We start from the raw sequence: 13,635 nt of genomic DNA, 5'->3' as shown, positions 1-13,635 counted from the left end.
CATAAGAGGGGTCGGATGACATATATTCTCTGTCATGGTAGCCCATTTTTCTAGTAGTGTTCTATGTGAACTTAGACCAGATGAAAGGGAAGCAAGCTTAGCCACATGTCAATGTAATCGAGATTGTTTATTGGTGAAATATAAATTATATATATAAACTAAACTATAAGCATAATACTTATGAGAATCATTGAGGACAGCTTAAAACTTTGATCTTATCGTCTAATTACTTGATGCCTAGCTATGATGACATCACAACAGGTGAAGTAAGCATACACTTTCACTGTCTTTATATCACGTTTTACTCTTTACGAAGTCTTTCTTTTATGCAAACGCTTTTGCTTTTTCTTAAGACTTATTTCTTAAATATATTTTGTTCGACTTTTAGTATAAAAGTAGCATAGTCAATTAATGCTTTAAATTTACAATTGTTCATCGTTTACCAAGTCTGTTGCCAATATAAATTTCATAGTCTGAATGGCTGTCTTGTCTTCAGCCTTTGATGTGTGAACTTGGCTCACACAATTGACACGCTTTCAAAGAACCGTCCTGCTTTTTGAGCTTTAAAGAAAACAAATCAGGGATGCGAAATTAACGGGAAACACACATTATCGTATTAAAATAGTTCAAATCAAATGGGGTCGTATGACAGTCGAAAAGTCTTTCAGTTCATATCGTGATTCCATGAGTTACGGTTCATTTACGCAACTCAAGACAGCTACAAGACGCAAAATTATTGCTTTAGTAGTTGCTTGAAAGCGTGATGGGAAACCCCAATATCAACGAGAACATGATCATATCCCGGAGTACATATGCAAACCCCAAAACACAACGTTGCTGTTCCCACAAAAAAATTTCAAATCCTAATTTCAATGTACAAATCTCCAAGTTTTATGGAAATAACATAAAGTACACAGACACCAAATACGTATGGGAAAAACCTCAGAGTTAACGAAGAAACCCAAGTTTCAATTAATGTGCCAATATCCAATTGTTATAAGAAATAACTCGGAGTACAAACCCTAAATATGTACGGGAAAAAAAAACCGGAGTTAGTTTTTGAGAGAGAGAAATTAATTATAAATAAGATGATGTGTGAATTTTACAGAGAGATTGAAAATTTAAATTCTAGAGTGAGAATGTGTGTGTTCAGAGAGACTATGCGGATGAATATCAACCATTACATTGTAAGCATTTAAAATCTCATGGAAACTTTTTAACTACCGGTTGAAAAAATTCCAAATTACAGTAATTAAATTAGTCGCAGCCGTTCATGAAATATAATGTTGGAGACACAGGGATGTCCGGTCCGGGCGGACCGTAGCTTAGGACCCTAATATGAATGGTTGTCTCTTCTTTTAAGATTAACAATAATACTCATCAAGAAACCAAAATCCATAGTGACCCTTAATTTGTGAACTTCAGCTAGCTCGCACAGTCACATGCTTCCAAAGAATTTTCCGGATTTTAAGCTTAAAAGAAAAAAAAAGAAAAAAAAAGGAGACGACAAGTATATTGGAGAAACATCATTATCACATTAAATAGTGTAAAACGGGGTCGTGTGACATTCAATTATTCAAAAAGTCTTTTAGCTCATATTTTGATTGAATTGCTGTTGACGAAGACTTTAAAATTATTTTTAGTATTGTGGTGTTGGGCTGTTGTAGTTCATCACTAAAATTTTTAACACTACTAAAAATTGGGAGATTCTCAATTTTCTCTTTACTCTAATTAATATATATCACTTATTTCCTACCATTTTTATAATAGTTAATAATCCTCCGGATAGTATAATTTTACAATAGTATCCTTATTTTCAAATATACTTTTATTCATATTTATTATAAATTAAATAAATCATATTAATGAAAATTAAAATTAAGTATTAAAAAAACTATGTTTTGATGTAAACAAAAAATTAATTATATTTTTTTGAACTTTTTATTTTATAAAATATTTTCTTATAATAAATACATAACAAAATTATTATAAAATGATAAAAAAATATTATAATAAAAATATTATAAAATAAATAATAACACATTTTTCTTGTACTTTCTACATTTAATTTTAAAATATTGTGAAATATATATTATAAGAAAATGTCTATAAAATAAAAAAGAACAAAAAATATTTTATTATTAATTTTTTTATTCGCGTCAAAACATAAATTTCTTATTTTTAATGCTTGATTTTTTTATCTTAATTTCCATTCATAAGTTATTTAATTTATATTAAATATGAATCAAAATATATTTGAAAATAAGGATAATATTGTAAAATTATTTTTTAGGGGGTGATTGACTATTATAAAGACAGCAAAAGGTAAATGATATGTATTGATTATAGTAGGGAAAAATTAACAATCAAGCAGAAAATTATTTTCCCAGTTGTTTTAAAGATTTTTATCTTTTTCTATAAACTTCCAATTTAAGAGGCGTTTTTTTATATCTAATTATTAGAATTTATTATATTAAAATATCCATAAAATTGAATTCTAGGTTTTCTAATGGATTGATGGTAATTGAAAATTTTTATACATCAATAAACAAACTCATTCATTATATTATTTTCACATGCTATGATTTTGTTTTATTTTAGGTGACAACTCAAATGTTACTGTATGTTATATTATATATAGCATAGCACGAACCTTCATTCATATGCAAGAGAATTTGAAAAGATCATCCCAACATTTAATGTCCATGCAAAATTTCAAATGAAACTAACTAAATTTCCAACAGAATGCACACAAATTGTTAGTTCTCTCTCTCACCCCTTCTCTCCCTCTCTCCAACTTTTACTGCAAATGAATATCTCAACTTGGAATCCAACAATAACAAATCTTATCATTTTTGTATTCTTTAATAATAAATCCTAGCAAGCCCTTGCAGGGCTAGCTCCTTACTTTTTATGAGGCCTCCTTACTATCACCAACCTCAACACTCAAAAGGAATATATAAGAGCTCAAAGTTTAATTAATTTTTAATTTTAAATATAAAAAATCAACATGGCGTAAGAAATTTCAAAAAATAAAAGGAGTCAATAAGTATCTTTTTTACTTCCTTTAGAACTATTTTTTCAAGAAACTATTCTTTTTTTTTTCTTAATTTCAAAAGTGAACCAATAAATGTAATAATTTTCCTTATAAAGAAGAGCAGAAGAAATTTTGTAATGTTAAAAAAATAAGATTTTTTTAAAATAGATAAATAATTTAATTTTTTCTTAGAGAAACTACTAATAAATTAAGGATTAGACAATATTATTAATTATAGCTCTTTAACATTAAGATTATTAAATATAAAATTTGTATAAAGCTTCTTAATTGTAAGATAATTATCAATTAAAGAGAACCTAAAAAATAGGCTTTCGTCTTATAAGTAATTTAAGAGTATACTAAGGAACTAAAAAATATGAGTTTTCTTAATATATCGGGTCTAGATGATCACAATGAGGCCATCCCTAACATATGGAGCCTTAGGCGATCACTTATTTCATAAATACTTATTGTCACACTTAAGCCCTTGAATTAATGATGTAATATGTAATAGCGGCAATCTTACTTCAATTTGTATGAATATATGAGGCTGTGATGTCATGATAAAAACAAGCAGGTTTTATAAATTTTGTGCGTTACTTTCAATTTTTAACTTACCTGAGTTAAACCTAAACTTGGCCGACAGAATAAGATGGTTCCAAGATTTTTCCATCAGAAAAGGGAAGAGGAGGGGGAAAAAACAGGGATAGAAAAACAACAAATGAACATGGGGTTGTCCGTTAGGGTGGGCAAATTCGGATACGGATCGGATTCGAATTGTTCGGTTTGGTAAAAAATTCATCTGATTGTAATCCGAATTCAAAACGGATCCGAATCCGATATGAACATATTCGGATATGTTCGAATCAGATTTGGATTGAATGAATAATTCGGATTAATTCTTCGGATCAGTAATACCATAATGAAATTGGATTCAGATGATCTAAAATAAATCAGATGAATTCAGATCGTTTTTGAGTTGCAATACAAAATTGAAATCACAAAATAAGAAAAATGCAGCAAACTAGCAAATGGAGGAAATAAGAAAGAATGCAGCAAACTAGCAAATGGAGAAAGACAGACAAAACTTGAAAGTCAAGAGACCCAAATCTCTGTAACTTTTTGAAAGTCAAAGTATCTATTCTTATTCCTCTACAACTCACAAGCTTTGATGGATCCGACTCCATTGGAAACCCTTGCAATAAAGAAATAAATGCAGCGGCTGGCTTTGGGACTTCAACTTTTGCTTGCGGCTTCAGCTGGAAGCGTAGCAACGTCTCTGATTCTTTGGCTGGGTTTGTGCGGCTGCAGACTACAAATGCTTCTTTGATTCTTTGGATGGGTTTGTGCAGCTGCAACCTGCAAGTGCTTCTTCCATTCTTTGGCTGGTTTTGTGCGACTGCAAGGGCTTCTTCGATTCTTTCTAGTTTGGGATTTTAAGGATTTAGTTTGGGGCTGCCGTTCAACTATTTTTTTTATTTATAATTCAATTATTTAGTTTTTCTAATTGCAAAGCGCAATCCGATCGGATTGATCCGGGTCCGAACCAATCCGAATCAAATCCGATCGGATTGCAAAGTTTTTATCCGATCGGATTTGGAGGTTAATCCGAATCCGATGCCACCCCTTTGGCAGCCAAAAGTCCTTAGGTTGCCATGATAGATTATATTGCGCAAAGCTACAGGCCTGCCGTTTGTCGAACCATTTGAGAAAGATCTATGCCATACGTAGCCGAGTATTCACAAGTTTCTTCCGTTGAGCAGGAAGTTCTCTCATAAGCAGTGCATTGCCTTGAGTCACAAGAAAGATCTTTGTAAGTTGAGGACTGTTCAGGATCAAAGAACAGAGCTGCTTGCTTGTAACACTCAGTGAAGGCTTGCACTGAGTCCATATAAGATCACTTCCAGTATCAGCAATGGCTAAAATCTCAACAGGCGGAATTCCTATTGATATATTCATCATATACTCGCCAAGGGATGAGATTATGTCAGCTTGGGCAGTGCTTGCTGTGATAATAACTGGATCAAAATGACTGACACGATTAACAGACCGTTTCAAGGCCTTTGTGACTCGTTGGTGGTGAGTTTCATCAGGATTGTAAAAGGGAGATTTAGGCGAGTCACGACTGATTAGATCAAGGCTAAAGCCTCCCTTAGAATCTGTTATGGAGACAGTAGACAGACAAAGAATTAAGAATGAAATTGCTAAAGCATTAACAGTTGCCATGACTAATTATAAGATGTTAATTTGTAACTAAAAAGAGTACTTTTTTGGGTGTTTATATAGGAGGAAATGGAGTTAAAGATGAATTAGAAATAAGAAATTGAGAAAGGGAAAATAAGGAAGGTTCAACGTATATAATCTAGTTTCCTTATATACAATGATTTTCTTAAAAATTAACAACTCATGATTTCCATTATTGCATGGATTTTGTAGCATTTGTTGGCTGTATAATCTTCAAGTGAATCATGAAAGAATGTAATTTAGAGATGCACGAAAAAATATTAACGTTGCAATTTTCAAAGGTCAAAGGCCGGATACAAATACAATTTACACACATCTTTTCATTTCTTTGTACGGAACTAATTAAAACAATCTGATCGTCATAATTATTAATAAGGGACCAAATACATTCCGTATTATTATTAAATCATGTTTTTAGCAAAATTTTTAAACAAGTACATGTCTTCGACTCAAATGCTGAAAATGTTGTTTGCAAAAAATAATGGAAAGCATAGATCGTTGCAAGTTGGGAACATTAAATTCGCAATCTTTAATTAATAGTATAAGGTAATGGTAATATCAAAGATGATGTGGGATGGTTGTGTATTTCGAGTGAAGTATCTTTCGGAGGGCACAACTTAGGCTATAGGTGTCCGTTTTTAGCGTATAATATACTATTTCGAAGTTTGGCTTTCTATCCCGTGGAGAAGCTAGAAATTCTGATTCTTTCCTAGTCATTTTTCAGTTTTAAAGAATTTTCTTTTTTTTTAATTCTTTTTAGGATTTTATCTTTTTCTTTTTCTAAATATCGGATTTTAACACCGTTTGTTTTGCTTTTCTTAGTTCAATTATGAGAATTTTATTATAAAATAATATTTTGAATTTATCTATTTTATTAAATTATCGATATTTAGGGTTATATATATATAAAGGGGTCCAAAATCCTAATTTTTTAAATTCAGGCTTACTCAATCAAACTTTGTTATTCAAAAATTTGTGTTTCGTCTATCTTTCAGCCCTTTACGTTTCCGTTTCATCAAAAGGTTTCTTGAGAGTATGGGGATTTTGATTGTTTTAGTTATTATTTAGTTATTTTTTCCTTAAATTCATGCTGGTAATGCCCAGGAATATGTCCAGAGAAATCAATCAAGAAATTCTTTAACATAAGTATGAGGTGAGTTTCTAACTGTAGTAAATACTCGCTAACGAATATTATTTTGTATTTGGAAATGTACATATTTAGAATCCGTTTATTGTCACGATATATATATGAACGAAGAGCACCTGCATCAATTTTCATAAGTGTTTGTAAGGAGGAAAAAAAAATGTCCAATTGTTTAAGTGGCTGTGTATTGTGTAGGTGTAATAAGCTTTATATTTAGAGAATATAAGAGTTTAATATTATTTATATTTCTTTTATGATGAGCTCTATTTGAACCCATCATAATACTCAATAGATCTATTATTAAAATTTGAAATTTCATCTTTTACTATATACTCAATATATCCTTATCATCTTTATAATTATTAGCGGATTCTAGCTCTAATATTTATTTTGTCTTAATCATGGTTTTATTACCAAATCCTTCATTATTGGCTTGTTCCAGTTTTGTTTTTTTGTTTTTTCCTTAAATGAAAATCTATCTCATTTGAAACTCCATTAATTTCTTTTTTAACGCCAAGTGTATTGTTGTTTAATTTATATCAATGACAATAAAGTATTATAAATCTTACTACAAATCAAATTCAAAACAAATTTGCAATCTTTTGATCTTTATAGGAGATCATTTTCAAATTCACTTCTTTTTTAGTGGAAACCTAATTGTTAAAGTTTCATATAGTGCATTGCATCATACATAATGTATGCAATAAAAACTAAGAAACAAAGCTAATTAATTGAAAGGAAGCCTAGATTAAGAGAAGTTTTACAAAATATAAGAATAAATATTAAAGATTAAAAATCCATCATCTGGTTGAAAAACAATTGCAGAAAGATTAAAAATCCGTCATCAGGTTGAAAAACAATTGTAGAGAGGGAAAACAGAGACAAAAGGTTGTAAAACACGTTAAAGAGACAAAAGGATATATATGTAACAAAAATATCTATTAAAATTAGGTTCAGGGAGTATTTGGATGGATTTTCTTTCTTTTGATGTAACTGTGACCAAAAAGGGGTTTTATTTGCATTGTAAGTGGAGGTGTTAATAGCAGCACTATTTTTATATTTGACAACAGAATACACATTAACACTATATATAGTGGAACCTCGATAAATTAATAACATTGATTAAATAATAGTTTTCGCCAACTCAGACGTGGGCCCAACTTAGTAAATTAATAATTCAATAAATTTATTAAACAATAATTGTTGTAGAAAAGTAAGAAATCTTATTTTTCTATAGGACTCAACTAAACATAAATTAATAATTAACCAATTTAGAATTAAACACATATGATATGTTTAAGATTTTCTTTGTTGTACTAGCATAATGATTTATGCATTCCATTGGTTATTGTTATTTCTCTACAACTTTTAGAAGAGAAGCCAGTGTTGTATTCTATGTGATAGGTTAAGAGAAACAAGAGAAAAATTGACTTAATATATTGTCTCAAAAAAGTCTTCTTTGATGTGTTATCATCTAATTGTGATGCAACCATGCAATCTAGCAAAAGAATTATCAAGTCATTGATTTACTCAATTAAAATCAAACTAGAATCATATTATACAGCTTGATAGAATCTCTATATTCTTTAATTACACTACAACAAAAACAGTGTATGATAGCATCTGAAAAATGCTACCAAATTAAAGTGAATGGTAGCATTTTGAACAATGCTAAGTTAGCCGGTGTAACTAAAAGTATTACACATTAGTAGCATTTTTTACATGCCACAAATTATGATACATAGCATTGAATTAGTGCAATGCAATTAGCTTTTGTCGCTTTAGGTGAATGCTATCATTGTTCAAAGAGAGCATTTAGAAAACGCTACCAAATCGTGTACAGTTCCCTTGCAATTGTCTAACATAACTTTTATTAAATGCTACAAAAACATTAACATCATGCTATCATAGCATTTCAATGCCCTTCATTCAATTCATTAATTCAATAAATAATTTTAGTCATTCTATTGATGAAAAAGAAATTATTCTTCATTCAATTCATTAATTCAATACATCATTTTAGTCATTCTATTGATGAAAAAAAAATTATACATTGTTCGTTGATAAAATAAAAATACTTAAACATCCATAATCATATATCATACTTCTATACTTTCTAGTGACCTTTAAAAAAGTATTAAATATTATCTTCAATTTGTTCTCACTCTTCAATACATTTTTGCAGAATATCCTTGATCACCTGCATTATGAATTTAAAAATAAATAAGAATTTTATTCTGTTAATAAAAAAGAAACAAAATAATGCTTTCTTAACAAACTTTTCCCATATAAGTAAATTAGAAAAATTAAGGTGTACTTAACTTCAAATCACGCTTACATTCATCCAAACCATTCAACAGTGACATGCAATCCATAAATGCAAGGTCATTAAGGATATAATAAGTATATGGCAAAAGGATAAAAATAGCAATACCTAATACGAAATGAAAATCAAATGTTGCAATAAATCAACTCAAACATCAATAAAGAAATTCTATAACTATATTTTGTAATTCGCATGGAAGCCATTTTATTTTTCTTCACATTCCATCTACTCAATTAATCTTCTGCAGGAGTTTGTACCTAAGTTAGACATCAATTTAAGAATATGAACGAACTACACAAATGCAAGGAGCAATTATGATAACTTATTCATGCCTTTGTACCAATTAAATATCGCCTTCTACAACAAATTTTTCTTTTTTTTTTAGTACTAGTGCATTCAATTTAACCTAAAAGAATTATGTATTGATGCTAATCATATAAACAAAACACGAGGCTATCACGAATTTTGAGAGACTTTTGAGAACTTTCAGCATTTAGTCCTTTTGTATGGGCACAATCTAAATAATCAAGCAATATGGGCTTATTGATAACCTTGTTTGTGTCTAATGACCAATTTAATAAGTCAAATTCAAGTTTTCTAGCTTAACAAATAAAACCAAAAAACTACCAAGAACAAAAAAATTTAGATTAATTTAAATCTTCATTTAAACAAAGCAAAAAGAAAACCACGAGCATGAGACTAAATTCAGCAAGATAAATCTTCACTTATGGATCGCACTTAAGCATCAATTGGTTGGAAAAATGCAACAATAACCATTACCCTAACCAGACAGAGGGATTGATATTAGTATATAAGAAATAAAATCAACTCAATAAGAGAAGTGACAAAACAACAGAATCAACAGTACAGCCAACAAAAACAACAAAACTGAAATTAGTAAAGGAAAGTCCACAAATAATGAGACATCATAAAGATCTACCTCAACTGAAGTCTTCCCTCCTTTAAAATGCCAATGCAACCCATATATGTTGTAGCTCAAGAGAAAATTCTGGCTGTTAAGAATCTGCAAGTTCTAATTAAATCAGTACATATTCTCAAACTTAGAAACTGCACAGCAGTTGCAGTGCCAAGTTTGTAGACACTACACATCAATCAACTCATTTCTCTCTTTCACAACATCACAATATTGATGCAAAACTTTAGCTATATGCATTGTCTAGTTGGAAACCGACAGAATGATTCTCTTATCACCCTCCCTAAAGAAATACTAAAATGAAAGGTCTAAATTTTAATCTCTATTGCTTTTCCCTTTTTGCATCATCAGGCAATTATATAACAAGTTTGCAATTTATATGGATGATGACGATGATTATCATCATCCTCAATAGTCATAATAATAATAATAATTTAGTGAGTACATCGAGTCCCAGATACGTTAAACAGCGTTGAGTTCACGACTTAAAATCATTAAGAAATCATGGGACTTTAAAAGGATCTACATCATAACCCAATTTGTTGAAATATAGCACAAAAATTTCACACTTAGGCAAGGAAAAAAAAAAGGTATTAAAAAAAATATGGAAAGAAATCTTTCCGATGATTACAGACTACTACAAGCTGTAAACATTAACAGCAAGAAACAACTAAAAGGTGGTTTCAAGCAAGATGAGGCAGGGACAGACAATTAATTAAAGACCAAAAGCATGAACGTAGATTAAATTCTAATAGATGTCCATATACCCAAATTTATAAGATACAATTTTCAGATCCACCTCAGTATTTGCTAACTAAAAAGAAATAATTAAGATGAAAAAACCTATTATGTGAATGATATACAAAATTTCGGATTGTTAAGGCACAAATGAGAATTTTCATGGTCTTTGATATATTACTTCTAAATGTAAGAAAAATAAATGAACCAAACATACAAGAAATTGCTCCAAATAAAATGGAATCAACATAAGAAATCCTATATTGACAATTGAAAACCCTAAATTCGGTAAATTAAATTAAAAAAATTAAAGCTTACATGTAAATATTCATGATAAAGATTTGAGGGAAGACCCAACAACAACAAGCCTTGAGACAATAAAGAATTAAGGATCAGAACTTTTTGATTTTGAGAGATCGAATTATACTACCACACTTCATAAAAGTCCCTATTACGAACGTGATATTATCTTTATAAATTAATAAATTATTAATTTATCGATATACTAATACTAGCTAAATTAATAGATTTTTCATGGTCCCGAGGTTATAAATTATCGAGGTTTTATTGTATATGGTGTTACAATTAATTAAAAAACTACATTAATACCATATAATTTTATAGTTGTTTCTATAACGATTAGATAAATATCATTTTTCAATGCTTTATATAAAGAAATTATGGGGATTTAATTAGATTTATATTTCTTCTAATATGATGGAAACAAGACACAGGGTTTTATTTGGACTATAGTGGCGTGTTTTAGCGGCGTTCTTTTCATATTTAGCAAAGCAATTAACTGAGGAGTTGGACTATTGGTTATGACCAATGTTTTATGATCTCGGCCCACACAATAACAATAAGATGGTTTAAAGAATTTTTCCTTCTTTGAGGTTAAAGAAAAGCAAAGGGAGATAAAAATTAGGGGGACCGAAAACCAGCAGAGTCAAATGCACATGGTCTTCGGATCGTCGTATGGAAGCATAAAAGGTCTTAAGTTCCCATTGAGGGCAAAATTATTATCGGTGACTGAAGACTTAAGAGTCAAGCACCACACGACAACCCAAAAGCTTTTATATATATTGAAAGAATGGGCTATGGGAATTATAGAAACTGATCAGAATAATTAAATCTTAATTATATACTATTGTTAGCTTATACTTTAGTAATTAATACAAAAGAAAATACAGTGAAGCAGTTAATTATGTCAAACTGTTAGAAAGTGTTGAGTGGAATATATATCGTAGCTGTTGGCGACTGATAGATGATTGTTAATTAATAATGGACCAGATATTGTGTTTTGTGTTGATTTAGTGATTGACGATCTTTTGAGTGACACAGTGACACAAATAACATCAAATATCTTAATTTATGCCATATTGATTCAAAACCAAACACAGTAAAACGAGCTAATCGTTCGTAGGATGATACAATCTTGCGAACTACAAAATTAAAACCAAGCTTCACAGACTCGCCCACCCCCCCCCCCCCCCCCCCCGGGGGGGGGGGGGGGGGGCACCCCAGTAATATTGCAAACTACATTTATTTTTTCAGCTCCAGTTGCATTAGAATTTGAAATCGGTCGGTCGGCCGAAGAAAGTGGCTTCAAAGTCACTCGACAAAACTCCAGTAGAGTGGAGACTATCACTTAAGCTTCCCAATTAATTACTGCTTGGTGCAATCTGTCGGTTTAAATGACACAGTTTGTTGTTCTATGTCATAGCCGACCAAAAAGTTGGTCTGCATTATATTACCATAAATTGGCACGCTATTGGTACCTGTAAAAACAGAACACACAATATCCTCCGAGACCTTCACAAAAAAGTTGGAAGGACTCAATTTCACATCTGCACCTCTGAAATGTATTGTAACTTCAGGAACTTGAGATAGTGAATTAAAACTGTAGCAAAGTTCAAGTGATCCTGTAGGGTCTGCAACAGGTTGTGCCTCAATCATACTAGACATTACTGACAACAAGTTTGAGTTATAACCTTGTGGTAAGAAGGTAAGTGTTGTACCAGAATCGATTACAATGTCTGGAGTCGATACTCCTAGTCTTTGGTTTCCTACACTGATTGCATCAATTGTGAGAACATAAAAGGTTTTGGCTTTAGTCAAGGGAGTAGAAACCACTCCTGGACCTGAAACAATTCCATTGGTGCCAAAATTGATTTTGGTTGAGCTTACTGGAACCAAACAATAGGAGAATTTACCAGCAATTGTAGTTCGCATTTGAGAAATAAGTGAAATATCGCCGCCTCCAAGGCCAACAATTCCGGTTGTTTTTGAATTAAACAAGCCACCATTGTTTGTTCCGCAACCAAAGGTTATTCCAGGCAGAGCCACGGCCTGTCCTGTTGTTGAACCCAAAGTAACAGTTTCGGTAGCAAGATTGCCATTTGAGAAGGATCCATCTCCATAAGAGACCGAGTATTGACAATTTACCCCAGAGCAAGATTTTTGGTTAAGAGATGCACATTGGCTTGACGAGCATGGAAGAGATTTGTAAGTAGATGACATTTTAGGATCAAAAAGTGGAGAGTCCTGCATGTAACATTGTGATGGTGGGCAAGGCTCGCACTGCGTCCATATGAGGTCACTTCCTGTATCAGCAACAGCTAGTCTTTCAGTAGGGGGAGTACCAATTGATATACGTATGAGATAGTTCGCGTTATTGGGTATTATATCAGCTTGGGAAGCTTTTGATGAAGATATTGATGAGTTCTGATTAAAGTGATTGAGACGATTGAGAGAACGAGTCAAAGCATCTCTCAATCGTTGGTAGGGAGTTTCACTGGAGTTGTAAAAGGGAGACTTGGGAGAGTCACGGTGGATTAGCTCAACACTGAAACCTCCAGTTTGAGCTTCTATAGGAGAGACGACATAAAAACAAAGAAAGAAGAGAATGAATACACAACTCAAGAAGGTCGCCATAATCAAAGCTGTGAGTGAGATAATAAGAAAGTGGCAACGAGTCTATGCTTATATAGAGGAGGACACGGAGAGATAATTTGAAAAATTTAATTAATTTTCAATAGAAGACCAAAAATTAAAAAAAAAGGAAAGAAAATGAGCTTCCAAGTTCCAAGAAAATGTAACTTTCTCGCATAGTAAGTGTTTGAGGAATTAAATAGAGTGACCATGATCTCCTCCGAGTGAAAGTGAGCAAATGGTTGAGCAGGTCACCTCGACCAGGTGGTGTGAGCTTGAGC

At 31.4% G+C, this 13,635-nt stretch overlaps 1 protein-coding gene and 1 long non-coding RNA gene across 2 annotated transcripts; both read right to left on the bottom strand.

Moving 5' to 3' along the window:
• Positions 1 to 8,452: 8,452 nt before the first annotated feature.
• On the bottom strand, positions 8,453 to 10,895 carry LOC107177756 (uncharacterized). The gene is made up of 3 exons (XR_001508713.3): positions 10,742 to 10,895; positions 9,692 to 9,775; positions 8,453 to 8,625 (listed from the first exon to the last, which is right to left on the bottom strand). It is a non-coding gene; the product is annotated as an uncharacterized LOC107177756 (long non-coding RNA).
• Positions 10,896 to 11,773: 878 nt separating this feature from the next.
• On the bottom strand, positions 11,774 to 13,469 carry LOC102619023 (aspartic proteinase CDR1-like). The gene has a single exon (XM_006484673.2). It carries the CDS (start codon positions 13,355 to 13,357, stop codon positions 12,089 to 12,091), a length of 1,269 nt encoding a protein of 422 aa, XP_006484736.1. The 5' UTR covers positions 13,358 to 13,469; the 3' UTR covers positions 11,774 to 12,088.
• Positions 13,470 to 13,635: the final 166 nt, after the last annotated feature.

The sequence above is a fragment of the Citrus sinensis genome, chromosome 4, assembly GCF_022201045.2.
Source record: "Citrus sinensis cultivar Valencia sweet orange chromosome 4, DVS_A1.0, whole genome shotgun sequence".
NCBI lineage: Eukaryota > Viridiplantae > Streptophyta > Magnoliopsida > Sapindales > Rutaceae > Citrus > Citrus sinensis.
Note: the sequence above shows the minus strand (reverse complement) of the source record. Positions and strands in the feature narration are given on the sequence as shown.

What these genes read in the sequence shown, in the direction of transcription:
- LOC102619023 (XM_006484673.2), bottom strand. Translation starts at nt 13,357, where the DNA reads ATGGCGACCTTCTTGAGTTGTGTATTCATTCTCTTCTTTCTTTGTTTT.